This window comes from Terrapene carolina, unplaced genomic scaffold, assembly GCF_002925995.2.
Source record: "Terrapene carolina triunguis isolate 2854851 unplaced genomic scaffold, T_m_triunguis-2.0 Scaffold55, whole genome shotgun sequence".
In the NCBI taxonomy this organism is placed as follows: domain Eukaryota; kingdom Metazoa; phylum Chordata; order Testudines; family Emydidae; genus Terrapene; species Terrapene triunguis.
Window position 1 is genome coordinate 528263 of NW_020664406.1, and position 13729 is coordinate 541991.

The 13729-nt window shown below is 41.4% G+C and overlaps 1 protein-coding gene across 2 annotated transcripts in view; it reads left to right on the plus strand.

Moving 5' to 3' along the window:
* Positions 1 to 13729, plus strand: part of LOC112107508 (receptor-interacting serine/threonine-protein kinase 1) — a 39074-nt gene that overhangs the window by 3470 nt on the left and 21875 nt on the right. The window contains exons 2-5 of one of the 2 annotated variants that reach the window (XM_026658739.1): positions 4414 to 4523; positions 5704 to 5906; positions 9564 to 9717; positions 10869 to 11006. In XM_026658739.1, coding sequence (XP_026514524.1) covers positions 5755 to 5906; positions 9564 to 9717; positions 10869 to 11006 — 444 coding nt within the window. In that variant the 5' untranslated portion in view covers positions 4414 to 4523; positions 5704 to 5754. The remainder of the gene's footprint in view (positions 1 to 4413; positions 4524 to 5703; positions 5907 to 9563; positions 9718 to 10868; positions 11007 to 13729) is intronic. The other variant, XM_026658737.1, reaches the window with a different exon arrangement.

The following is a 13729-nucleotide window of genomic DNA, read 5'->3' on the forward strand; positions in this document are numbered from 1 at the left end:
GAGTTGGTAAGACAACTCCCACCTGTTCATGCTCTCTGTATGTGTGTGTGTGTGTGTGTGTGTGTGTGTGTGTGTGTGTGTGTATATATATATATATAAAAAATGTTTCACTCTATATGCAGCTGAAGAAGTGGGCTGTAGCCCACGAAAGCTTATGCTCTAATAAATTTGTTCGTCTCTAAGGTGCCACAAGTACTCCTGTTCTTTTTGCGGATACAGACTAACACGGCTGCTACTCTGAAACTAGTAAAAAGAGATCACTCACCACTGACCATAGCACCAGTGAGAATCCCTCCGAGGAGGATATTGTGCATGTCATCTGAGGTGGGGAGGAGATAAGAAGTAAAGTTCAGACTGCGAGAGGAGAACAACTATACTGAGTTGTAAAACAAGGAACTGGGTTTACAGAAAAATAATCTTACAGTTATGCAGCGTTACTCCTTGTGCAGCGACACCTAAATGTATAACTTGCATGTCCACCTTATGAAGTGTTGTAGCATTGGGGCTTTTAATGTAACTCATTTGTTTCTCATGGAATTTTGCTTCCTTGGGCTGAAATTCATTCACATCTAGATGCTGGCAAAAGAGGCAAAAGTCTAATTTAAATCCACATCCTCAAAAAGACATTTAGGTGTCTAACTCCTATTGAAATCAATGGGAATTAGGTGTCCACACACCTTTTAGAATCGGAGCATGTGCGTATAATCCCAAAAGGTGCTAAGTATCTTCCACGAGACACTGAGTACCCTGGACTCCCATTGCAAGAAGTCCTCAGCACTTTGCAGAATTTGGTCCCTAGTTGGTGTTGGCCCTCAACCAATGTGTATTTCACTCTTACAATTTCATACAAGTCCTGTTTCAACATTTAGGATTGTTAATATTGAAACAGTTACATATTAGAAAATATATGCCCAGTGTTCTATTTTATCAAAGTGACTATTTGCTGACTTGCAATTACTTACATTCATAAGTGATTTGGGACAGGATCAGGGCCTTCGATTGTAAGCAATTTGGGGTAAAAACTGTCTTCACTCAAAAAGAACAAGGAGTACTTGTGAGTACACCTTAGAGACAAGTACTCCTCGTTCTTTTTGCTGATACAGACCAACGCGGCTACCACTCTGAAACCTGTCTTCACTCAGGAAGTTTTACATTACTTAATAGAACAGTAATTCCAAATTTCAACAGAATTGGTGTAGTTTTAAAGGCCTGATTTTCAAAAATGTACATGCAGTTCTTGCATGTGCATACTGGTTATGTAGATGAGAAATGACTAGTTAGATATATTCTTGACCAATTGCATGTGCAAATGCCTGATTTAGAGAGGTAAGTTACAGTAGGTGTGCAGTTGTGTACATGCATTTTGAAAGTCAGGCTATGAAATGGCACAGGGAACTGCATTCCCTGCACCACGTTAAGTATTAATTGTTCTGCTGAAGAAGAAGAAGAAGAAGGAAAAAAAAAAAAAGAGGACCCTGAGGGCATGAATTCATTTCTTGGTAATACAAGACCGTGAATAGTGTTTGTGTTTAAAACTGTATTTTTAGGTCTACCCATATATTGTCACTGAGTTAGGATCTTAATGTTATGGGTTCATAGATTTTAAACTGCATTTAGTCACGTTACATGGCATTTCTTTCATTTCAGTGAAAGGATTCCAGTTTTCTCGGGGTGGTGATGTTGTTTTTCTAAGCTACACACTTTGCTATTTTCCTCCCATTGCATTCTTTGAAGTAAAACTTTAAAATGATATTACATCTGACTTCCAAAAGTTTGCCTTCCAACACCTGAATGTGGTAGGGCAGCAATGTTCACTCCATTTCATACATGGGGAACTGAGACACAATATTGCCAACATTAAATGTTCAAAAGGCATGAGTCAGGGCTAGCCTCCCGCTCCCTGCCCCCCAAAAGAAATGATTTTAGAAAGTTAATATTGGATTCTTTTTATTTGCCTTAGGTTGCCTACCCCTGAGCTAGAGTATGAAAAGATGGATCATTTGATAGTTTTAGGTGTCAGAAATATACAATACAAATACTTTGTCTTCATATAGCAGGACCTTTTATTTAAGGATCTTAAAGTGTTTTTACAAGTGTAGTTAAGCCTCACAGCTCCCTTATGAGATCAATGACATGCATACCATATAGCAGGGGTTCTCAAACTGGGGGTCAGGACCCCTTGGGGGTGACAAGGTTATTACATAGGGGATCATGAGCTGTCAGCCTCCACCCCAAACCCCGCTTTGCCTTGAGCATTTATTATGGTGTTATAAATTAAAAACACTTTTTTATATATTTGGGGGGAGGGGCAGCACGCAGAGGATTGCTATGTGAAAGGGGTCACCGGTACAGAAGTTTGAGAACCACTGCCATATAGCCTGGCCCATATACCAAAACTGATGGCCACGTATGGCAGGGGCTTACCTTCCGTCCATGTGAATGCAGCCATTGCCCAAGTTTCCTTGCTTGTAGGATAGCTCTCCAACTAACTGGAACTATATTCCTTCAAAGTAGTGATAAGTGATAAGAGAAGAATCTGATGTAGATACGTTCTATCTTCTCTTCTTGGGCCATAGGCTCTCCCTCAGGATTCCATGTCAATCCAGCAGCACCCCGCTGGTGGGCCCTCAGGGAATGATGAGTTCAAGCATAAGTCCTTTGACAGAAGAGCAGGCACTAGGTGTAGCAACACACTCGCCCTTCTTCTCTTTCCCCTAGTTTAAAGGCCAGACAACCACAGGCCAGCATTGTCAGCATTCACAGTTTGTTTAGCCACGTTCTAGACACCCACTCACTTCTTCCACTCCTTAATGCAGTTAGTTTCCTGCTGCCTTAAAGGGCTAATCTGCTGCAGCTGCTAGCAGCCAACCCTTGACAACAATACCCTGTTCCCAGATCTGTGTACTTGGGCTATTGTAATCATCCAAACCTATTAATTAAGCCCCTGGCCAGGGTTTGAGGGAGAAGAAAGCAACCTAGCACAAACCCAGGTGTCTCTTAAATCTTGTCTTCATTACAAAAAAGAAAAATAGGTGTGTTCCTAACTCAAGTTAGTTAAATACAAGGTAAAATCCTAGTGAGGACAAGACAGTTTGTAGTTTCCACACAAGTTAGCAGGTCGAGTTAAAGTTTAATGTGAAAATTGTAAACTGCCTTGTCTTCACTAGGATTTTACCTCTTCTTAGTTAACTCAAGTTAGCTAGCGCAAATAAGAGCATGCACCTTTTTTTTTTTTCCCATAGTGAAAATGAGGTCATAAGGTACACTTTTACTCAGTTGCCTTTTCAGGCCTTTTCATCAGCTCTTAACTGGCTTTTTCAGGCTTTTCTCAGATTGTTAGACTAAAGAGACTAACAACTCTGTGACTTTCTTTATGGTGTATGCAGGGATCCTCACAAGAAGTCTTGCTCCTGTCGTACTCTCCCTTTGTTCTCAGGGAAAGGGGCTACTTATATTCCCTAGCACCCTCTGACAGCCTTCCTCTGACCGCCTCTAACTCCTATCAACCTGAGACTACATTTCTCAGATTTCCAGCCATTCTAGATTGAAACTGGGGTAGGGCTGACTCTTAGCATGTCTTAGAGAGCCAGCACACCTTGTTATACTGTGAGAAGGGAAACTTTCTTCTGTGCTTAACAAACCACAATCTCTGTTGAGGGTTTGCACTGTTTACAGAATGTTAGTTCATAATTCATGAGTGTGTTAAGGCAGGATCCTGAGGCCCTGAGACTGGTGATCTGTGGGGTGTGAAGGAGCAATAAGAAACAGTGCAATTCTGCCACCTTTACTCACACTGAGTAGTACCTTATTCCACAAGTAGTCCCATTGATTAGGCACTAGGCATTTTTGAAAATCCCACTGTTTCTATCTGTATCTTTAGGTGCCTAAATACCTTTGAAAATCTGGTCCTTAACTTCTCTGCTCTTCAATATTCTCCTCTATAAATAGGGGTAATAATACTAAACTGCTGTACATTACAAGCTGAGAACTAATTAATCAATGTTTGTACAGTGCATTGAGATCCTCCAGTAGAAGAACAAAATACTATTATGATCTAAATGTTAGAGTGCTAGTAACTCACCATAAACTACCACTTGTGATTTTTTGGACCTGATTCTATGAGATGCTACTTGGTTGCCAACTTTCTAATCAGACAAAACCAAACACCCTTTCCCCACTCCTTCAAGGGCCCACCCTGCTCACTCCACCCTCCATCGCTCGCTCTCCTTCCCTCCCCCCCCCCCCCCCCCCAGCGACTCGCTCATTTTCACTGGGCTGGGAGGGTCCCTTTTTGACCAGGTGTTCCGATTGAAAACCGGACACCAGGCAACCTGAATCAGCTCTGAGTTGGGCCCACTTACCTATCATTTTGTGATGCTGATAAATAAACAAGATACTATGTTCCTGTGACAGGGTTCCCAGGGTGCAGCCTGAACTGTGGGACCGCTGAGCCCTCTTGTCCCACCAACTTGGGGTATCCCTCTCACAATGTGATGCTTTGACAAGCTACAAACTTCTGACAGGTACTGTTCTTATACAGACATCCACAGGCAGGTACACACCCAACTGAGTTACATGAATGCTTCTCTCAGCCACTCATGAATATAACAATAGAGAGGCTCCAGCCAAATCCCCCCAGCTTGGCACCCCAAAACTGTACCGTCTTGCCCTAGTCAGAAGCCTGACTAGTGTAAATTCATTACCCAGTCCGCTCCTCCCTCAATATGGAGAGGACACAAACTAGTCTTTGTAAACTGAGCTGAGATTTCCCAAGCACTTCAATCAAAACACACTGTTTTAGGTAAAATATAAAACAGATTTATTAACTACAGAAAGAGAGATTTTAAATGATTATAAGTAGTAAGTGTAGAGATCAAAGTTGCTTACCTAAGAAATAAAAGGAGATTTGCAATCAGTTCTATAAAGTAAACAGGATTTGAATCAAGCAGTATCTCACCCTGATAGATGGTACAAACAGGTCACAGATCTTCAATACACAGGCTGGAACTCTCCTCCTGGGGCCCCCATCCCCTTTTTCAAAGTTTTTGTCCACCTGACATGTTTCCAGGTGTTGAGTTGTGGAAGGGTGAGACCGAGTCATGATGTCACTTCCCCTCTTTATAGTTTCTTCCAGCTTGCTTGTGACATGGGTGTCCGCCTCCATTAGTCAAGCATTCTGCATTGTCTTAAGTGCTACTTCTGAGAAGTCTCCATTGTGTACAGTTCCTGGGATAGTGGATTGTCTTTAATGGACCATCAGCATGTCTGGCTACTCCATTGTTGTATCTGAAAGGCCGGTTGTGGGTGTTCCCAGCCTCACAACGTATTTCGGTATGACACACACAGCAAAAATTCATAACTTCCCATACAATGATAGCACATACAATCCAACAGGATATTAATGTCCAACAGATCAAGGCTTTTAAAATGATACCTCACAGGCATACTTTGTACAAAACATATAATTATATGACAATGGTAAATACGGGGGTTCCAGGGTGTTTCTTTGAGGTACACAGTGCCCCAGGGCCGAGATCCTCAAAGGTATTTAGGCACTTAACTCCCATTTATTTCAGGGGAAGTTAGGCATCGAAATGCTGTACCTTTGAGGATCTGGGCTTACCTGCATAACTAGATCTTCATTTACTGTGACATGAATGTTGGATGATGACACTTTCTTTGTCTTCTCTCTTCATGTAACAGATCCAGGAGTATTGTATTTTTGTAAACCCTAAACTCTTGGAGGCTACAAAGATGTCGCTGGAAGATATTCACATGAACACGCAGGACTTGCTGCAGAAGGAAGAACTAGATGCTGGAGGATTTGGAATGGTTTCTTTATGTTATCACAAGAAATATGGGCTTGTGGTATTAAAAACAGTGTATACGGGACCCCAGCGCACAGAGTAAGTTGGAGAGAGGGGGCTTGATTCTCATTTACGCTAAGGCCCCTTTACATCACTGTGACAGTGTAAAGGGGCCTTACCTGTACACCCATTTTGAGGCCATTTTACGCTGCCGAAGTAGTGTAAAGAGATCTTAGGAGAAATGGCAATTCGGTGCAGAGAATATTTTCAGGATGGATATAACGTGTGCAGCACATAGCTGTATAGTGAACTCGCCAAACTGCAGATGATGGAGAATGTGTTCTACATTAGGACTAAGAGTGATTTATGGTGATTATGTGGGTGGAATCTGTTATTAGCAAATTGCATTTCATTAGTGAAATATTACATGGACTGTGCAGAGAATTCATTTTCACTAGCTGTCCTGAACTATTATGTACTATCTCTATGTGCAGCATTGCTGTGTTCCACCCCAGTGGCAGTTGCTGTGATCCCTGCATTGCACTTCTTGCCTCGTTGATTGTTGTAAAGCATTTTTACTTTATTTTAAAGGGAGGCAGTGTTGCCTAATAGATAGAGCACTGAACTTGGACTTGGATTCAAGTCCCTGCTTTGCCACAGCTATCCTGTGTGACTGTGGGTGAATCATTTCCCTGCTCAGTGCCTCAGTTTCCCCATTTGTAAAATGGGGATGATGATACTGATCTCCTTTGTGAAGCAATTTGCTACAGATGAAGAGAGAGACTATATAGCATTTAAAATCTTTGGAAGAAAGATGTTGTATGTGGATATTGCAGGCACCAGTAGAACTTTCCGCTAAGGTTTTTATTTTTTCTCCAAAGCTGACCTTTCTAAAGCATTGCCTCATCTTTATAATGAAGTTCTCCATTACCTGGGAATTTAACTATTTCCACATGGGGTCCTTAAAAGCAAATAAATTCTTGTGTGCCTAAATGAAAGCAAAAACTCAACTGGGTGGCACTTTTTTTTAAGCATGTAAATGAAAAACACAATCAGGCACTTAACTGGAAATGTCCAGTTAGGAGTAGCAGGAAAACAATTTCTGTTATTTTAACTAATGCTGCCCGGGCCAACAGCCAGGTTTGAACCCCAGCACTACACCATGACGAGCGGGAGCCTCTGTCCTTTGAACTGCAGGACTAACAGCTTGAAGTCAAGTCCTCTGCATTTAATGCAAAGACTCCATTAACTTTGGGTCAGGCTCTAAGTCCATTAGCTGGGAGCAGTAGTAGAGTTGTAAACCTCTTATGTGGACCAACCACTAGAAGGACACAAATACCCACATTCTTCTAATTCGGTATAAAAACTGAACTGAGACTATGGAACAGTTCCCAGTTTAGTTTTAAGAGCGGGAAGTGAATGAAGAGACTCTGATAGTCCACAGACTGCTGCCCGCAACGCTTTTCTCCCCTACCTTCTGGCTGCCTTTACTGTTTTTCTTTCCTCCTCTATCTCAAATCCTTAAGTTTATTTTTACTTAAAATGTTGATCAGAAGCCTTAAAAAAGCTCCTAATTGAGCCTAGAGCAGCTGAAAGCAGCCCAGCCTCTTCTGTATTGCTGTAGAGTGACACTCAAGACTGGGAAGGGGCAGTTTCCCTTTGAATCACAGCCTGGGAGAGTGCTAGCACACAACATACTACAGGGAAGCTGCTACTTCCTCTTGCACTATGGCCACAATTCTTTTTCTTCTCACTAACTTGACTATTCCCCATTTTACACAATGCTTACGGGGTTTTTTTTTTTTAAAACAATCCTCGATAAGCTCCTAGCTGTGCGCTCTTGAGTGATGATGCAGATCACCAGCTGACCAAGCAGAATGTGGCTTTCGACAATCAGTGTTGCAAGCCATTAATCCATAATAACGAGGTTATGAACATCCAGTATCCACAGCCAGTGCTTAATTTGTGCCTGGGCTTGCTGGGGCTAAGTCCTGGCACCTCTAGGCATGGCAGTTCATAGCGCTGGCACCTCTGGGTTCCCAGGCAGAAGCCACTGCTCTCTGGCCACCCAGCTTTGAAGGCTGTGCTGGCACCAGCAGCAGCGCAGAAGTAAGGGTGGCAATATCCATACCATGCCACCCTTACTTCTGTGCTGCTGCTGCGGCAGTGCTGCCTTCAGAGCTGGGAGGCCAGCCAGCAGCCACCGCCGCTCTCCAGCCACCCAACTACTGCTTAATTTGTGCAGCTCTTTCATTACAAATTAAACACTGTCCACAGCCATGGTTGGATGATCCCTCTGTAATAAATCCTGTCTGAAATTAGCTTTTAAGTCAGTCCCGGAATACTAGCACTTTACTAAAGAGTCCTAGGCCTTGTCTACACTTACAGCACTGCAGCGGCCCTGGTGGAGCTGCACTGTTGTAGCGCTTATTCCCATCAGCATAGGTACTCCACCTCCCTGAGGCACGGTAGCTAGGTCGACAGGAGAAGCCCTCCTGTTGGCATAGCACTGTCTACATTGGGGTTTAGGTCAGTGTACAGTAATTGTGTCACTCAGGGGTGTGGCACGACATAGTTATACTGACACAAGTTGGTGACCAAGCCCTACGTCCCTCCATTCAAGTTCCTGCACTAACTATCCAAAGCCCTTCTCTTTCTCTTTCTCTGTGACTCCCTCTTTCCCTGTGTGTTTTAGGCATCTCACTTATGGATCCTTCAACCAATAGGACAGTGTTTCACAAACTTTTGAAAACTGAGCCCCCTGTGGGAATATGAAACTAATTGTGCCTTCGTCAGCTCCACCATCTATTGCTAAAAGCCTACCCCGATTTTATAATGTTATGAAGTTAGATTGTATTTCTAACTGCCTTCTTAATTTTTTATATTAAGCAATGACTTACAAAGTATATTCATTGGCATCTGAGTTAGTGCCCACTGAGATGTTCATACCTTTCAGATTTATTGTTTCAGACTGTCTGCAAACTCCGGCAGATATAACTGCATCAGTTACACTTGGGTCATGATTTGAAAGTTTCATTCAAACCCACAACAGCTAGAGGCTAATGTTTTTTTAAATGAAAGTAGAGATTCTATAGAACAATTGTGAGGTCTATCTGTGTCTCCCCTTCCCCTGGCTAGTTCTTTATCCCCACAGGAGAGTGCATAGAGCACTTTGGAAAATGCAATTTTAAAAGATTAACTTGCTTTGAAATTCTAACTACATTATTATATTTTTAGCTATAGAGAAGGCAGCTATAGAGAAGTAGTCTGTGTTTGGTATCTTACTGTGTCTGTAATAATTTAAGCCAATTAATAGCCATGTCCTCAAATATAATGTAAACCATTTTCCAAAATTCAGAAAAAAAAGTTATTGAAGGCCTAATTTTCATCAAGTTTGTAAGCAGGCTAGATACATGCAAGTCAGGGACCTGCATACACCCATCCAGCACTGCATACACAAAGCATGTATACCTGCACACTTACTAAAAATCAGGCCCTAAATTAAGAGTATGTGAACAGACTAGTTAAGTTGGGAACAGATATAAAAGTTACTAGGCTAGAGGCTCAGATAGTATAAACAGAATTCAGTGGATTTAAACCAGCTGAAGACCTGGCCCACCTTAAAGAAGTCATGAAGATGGACTTACTTTTCTGGCCATCACTTTCACTATGAGTCAACAGGATATTTATGCCTTACTATGCTCTTACCAGTCTGATACCTGTACACAATGTAATCCTGTAGTTTCCATTTCACAGATATAATGCTTCCCTTCTTGAAGAAGGCAAAATTATGCGCAAACTAAGTCATGATCGGGTGGTGAAATTACTAGGCATCATTCTGGAAGATGGGAACTACTCTCTGGTGATGGAGTATGTGCACAAGGGAAACTTGATGAAAGTACTAAAAACAGTGAGTAGTGAAGTAAATAATCTCTCCTACATGCATTCATCAGTTATTATTGCAGGAAGCTGATACTGCTGTATATCTTAAAAATCACTTAGTGGTTTTTCTGGTCTTTTTAGAGATTTTACTTTATGCTTTTATTTGGCAGAAAAAAATAATCAGTGATTTGCTTCGTGTAAGCTTTGGTTTAGGAAGGTTATGGGTGAAATGTTGTTTATACCTTATTCATAAGGGGAAGTGAAAGCAAACTTTCCAATCAGGGTTGATAAGAACTGTGAAAAGGACAGGATGTGGTTTTTGTTGCCAAAGGAAATAACTATGCATAGAATCTTCAATTTCTGATCCCCTTTTCCCTGCTGTAGGGCCAAATGCAGCCTCTGCCTCTACAGGTACAGCAGATTCTAAAACCAGCAGAAGGGACAGGAGATTGAAAGGTTATTTACACCCTGTGCACTCTAGGATGTCTTTCTCCATGGCAGGTGGAGGGGGTTGGAAAGGTGCCTGGGAATGGCTAATGAATCTGCCATTCTGTGCATCCAAAGGCCTACTATCCCTCTGGCTTATCCATATAGTGGTGCACAAAGTCCTAGTTGTTACTAGTAGTGGGCTTGAGTACTGGCAGCAGAATACCCGAAATGTTGCTCTGGTACCATGCTGCTCGGTAAAATAGTCTTTCCCACAACCACTCTCAGACCCCCTGCTGTATATCCCCTTTAATTTACACTGTGTGTAAGTAGGGCAGCCTTTAACCCCAGTGAGTTAGATCTTGGATCTAACGTAGCAGTAGCCTTTGACAGACTCATTCGAGTCTTTTAATCATTGGGCCAAATTCTGCCCTCAGGTACATGCGTTCATTTCCCACTGAAATCTATGAGAGTTGTGCGGATGCATCTGTTGAGACCCGCTGAGGAGTAATCATAGAGGGCCTGTGTCTGATCTCAGTTCCACCAGTGTAAATATGGAGTTACTCCAGATTTACTCTGGTGCAATTGAGTGGAATCTAGGTCCAAGAAGGACTTCAGTGATTTTTAATTCCCACTTTGAGCAAAGATACTGTGGAAGGCTGAGAGGGGGAGCCTTTTAAAGGCCATTTGTTTCATTTTATGATGTACTATGCAATAGTTTTGATAATTTGTATTTCCTGTTCTTTATTTTAGTCCACTATTCCCTTGTCTGTGAAAGGGCGGTTCATCTTGGAGATCATTGAAGGAATGCTTTATTTAAATGAGCAGAGTTTGGTACACAAAGACTTGAAACCAGAAAACATCCTTGTAGACGATGACTTTCACATTAAGGTACTGTTAGAATTTAAACACAGAACACTTGTGATTTGGGCCATAGAGTGCGGCTCCTGCTATATAGGCTGGAGTTTATCAAGGATTAATAACCTAGTAGTCCAGTGGGCTGTCAAAAATCAAATTTTAGTAGCCCATCTTTAAAATGTGGTGGCCCACCTACAAGCTGATCCTGAAATGTTCATTATCTGTCTCTGCCAAAAGTATATGGGATGGAAAGTAGAGAGAAAATACTGGCTTTGCTCACTTGGTTATTTTATTCATTAATTTATTTACAAGTTATTAATTTTAGACAAACCTCAACAAACACAACTTGAGGGAAAAAAATAGAAATACCAGAACAGCACATCAAACTGCTTTATGGCAAATATCACACCTTTGTTCCTATCTCATCTGTGTTTTCTCTTCCTGCGCTTTCCCTCTTCCTGCGTTTTCCTTTAACCTTTTAATTTTTTGTGTGCATCTTTCCCTCTCTTCCTTACTTTTAGATGTCAGCCAGCAGCTACAGAAGAAAAGCAGTGACACAGACTTTCACAGAAGTGTTTTGTGGGCCTGATCCAAAGCCCATTGAAGTCAACTGAAGTTTTTGTACTGACTTCAGGTGCTTTGAATCAAATCCTCTATTCACGGTGCCTGCTGCTGAGTAAATCTGAGTAGGATCTGCAGCAGCCCATGTCTTTTGTTCTGTGGACATATGTCCTGTGAAGATGAACTACTGAAACAGTCTCCCCTGTCGTTACTTGCAGTTATTTAATGAGCCCCTTGTAAGGAAAGCTCTGTTGCTTGATATATGTCACTTGTCATTAGCTCATGTGACATGACAAGTCTGAGCTAACAGCAAATGAAAAAACAACAACTTTGGAGCATCCTGCAGAGAGGATAAGAGAAGCTAACTGCAGAGACACCAAATGATTAAGTCCCCATCAATAGTGCATATGTAACTGGATAACTAATCTTAATATTTGGTCTTGTTTACATGGATGGAACCAAACCAAGTGCTCATAACCATGTTACAGAACCCCATTAAAGCTCTGAGGCCAAATTTAGAGATGAGTCAGACTTGCTCTGAGCAGGTTGGGTTAACATGGTGGTTAAAGCAACAGCTGGTGACCAGTCTGCACAAGGTCCCCCAACACTGCTAACATCTGTAAGGACAAACCAGTGTTCTAGAGAAGATTGGGCCTAAGGAAGTTAGATAGAGTCTGGTTTGGTATAAGTCTCCCACAACATGCATGCACCTCCTTACCAACATGTAACTTATACTCACCCATACATGTTATACATCACTTCTGAATTTGGCCTACTAGGGAGCTACAGGAAGTCTAGGGGACACAACGTTTATTAATAGCGATTTATCCGTGATGAATTTATTCACCTAGGGCTAACAAAAATCCCCAAAGTATTACAATGAAACTGAAAATCTAAAATTATAAAACGTTAAAATACTTATAAATAAAAATTAAAAAGGACATACACCATTAAACCATATATGATCACCATATCACTTGCCTTTTCCTTATTTTAGTAGCTGCTCATGCAAATAGAGCAACTGCTCGGATCACAGTACATTGTCAGTTCTTAACAGTTCCTAATCTGAGAGGGCATAAAAAAAGGCATCTGGGACAAAAACACGGAGAGCCATTTTGACCTCAAGTGGCAATACAGGTTATAATGTAATAAATAATGCCCAAAGCGTCATGGACAGAGGTGGTTACATTTCTCGGTGCCAGTATATCGGCTTTCTAAGTACGCGGTCTTCATTGATTGAAAATGGAGAACTCTCATGGCCCTCATTAGCAAGTTATTACACAAACTCTCTCAATATCTGGCATACCCAGGAGTCTTTTTAACATGGAGGAACCAAGGTGACCTATTTGAAATAGAAATCACTACCATATATATTTGCTTATTAATATCTTCTGTTCTCGACCAGATTATGGATTTCACATTTTAAAACTTAAATCTAATTATTTCCAATTCCGAGAAACCTAGAGAATGCAAATTTACGTGAAAAAGTCCTACTAAGCCGTTCTGCTAAGTCTAACCTTGACAAATGCTATGGGTGCATGCTATGAATGCAAAGCCAAAAATTAATTTTCCTATATTGCACTTCAGACAGAATAGAGTTCATACCTGTCTCAGCTCTAAGAGCAGCTGGGGTATTATTTGGGAGACCAAGAATCCTCCTGAGAAATTTGTTCTGAATCACTTCCAGTCCCGGGGGCAGTGGGGATCATTCCATCCCCATTCTGTGCCATATAAAATCCAAGAGCCATACAAAATCCAAGTCTCAAAATACTCTTAAAGACTGGTGCAATTAAGTGGCCCCCAGGAGTCCAGGAAATATGTAACACAGCTTGCATTGAATTTGAGGCCTTCTTTTGTTACCGCAATATGTTTATCCCACAAACAATTTTGTGTGAATCAGATACCCAGATAGGAGAAAGAGCTAACTTGTTCACTACACTGCTCATTGATCTTCCATTTATGAAACCTCTGTCTCTGACTAAAGACAGTTACTTTAGTTTTCAAATAATCTATCAAGAGGCCCTCCCGTTGACAGTATAAACCAAATGAGTTTAAAACGCTTCAGTCCCAATGGTGTTTGAGATAGAACCATGTTGTCGGCATAGAATAAGACAAAGTGATTCATAATTGTGGGGGCACAAATACTGATGCCCTTTTAATGCTAAAACATCATTGATATAAAAGTTAAAAAGAAA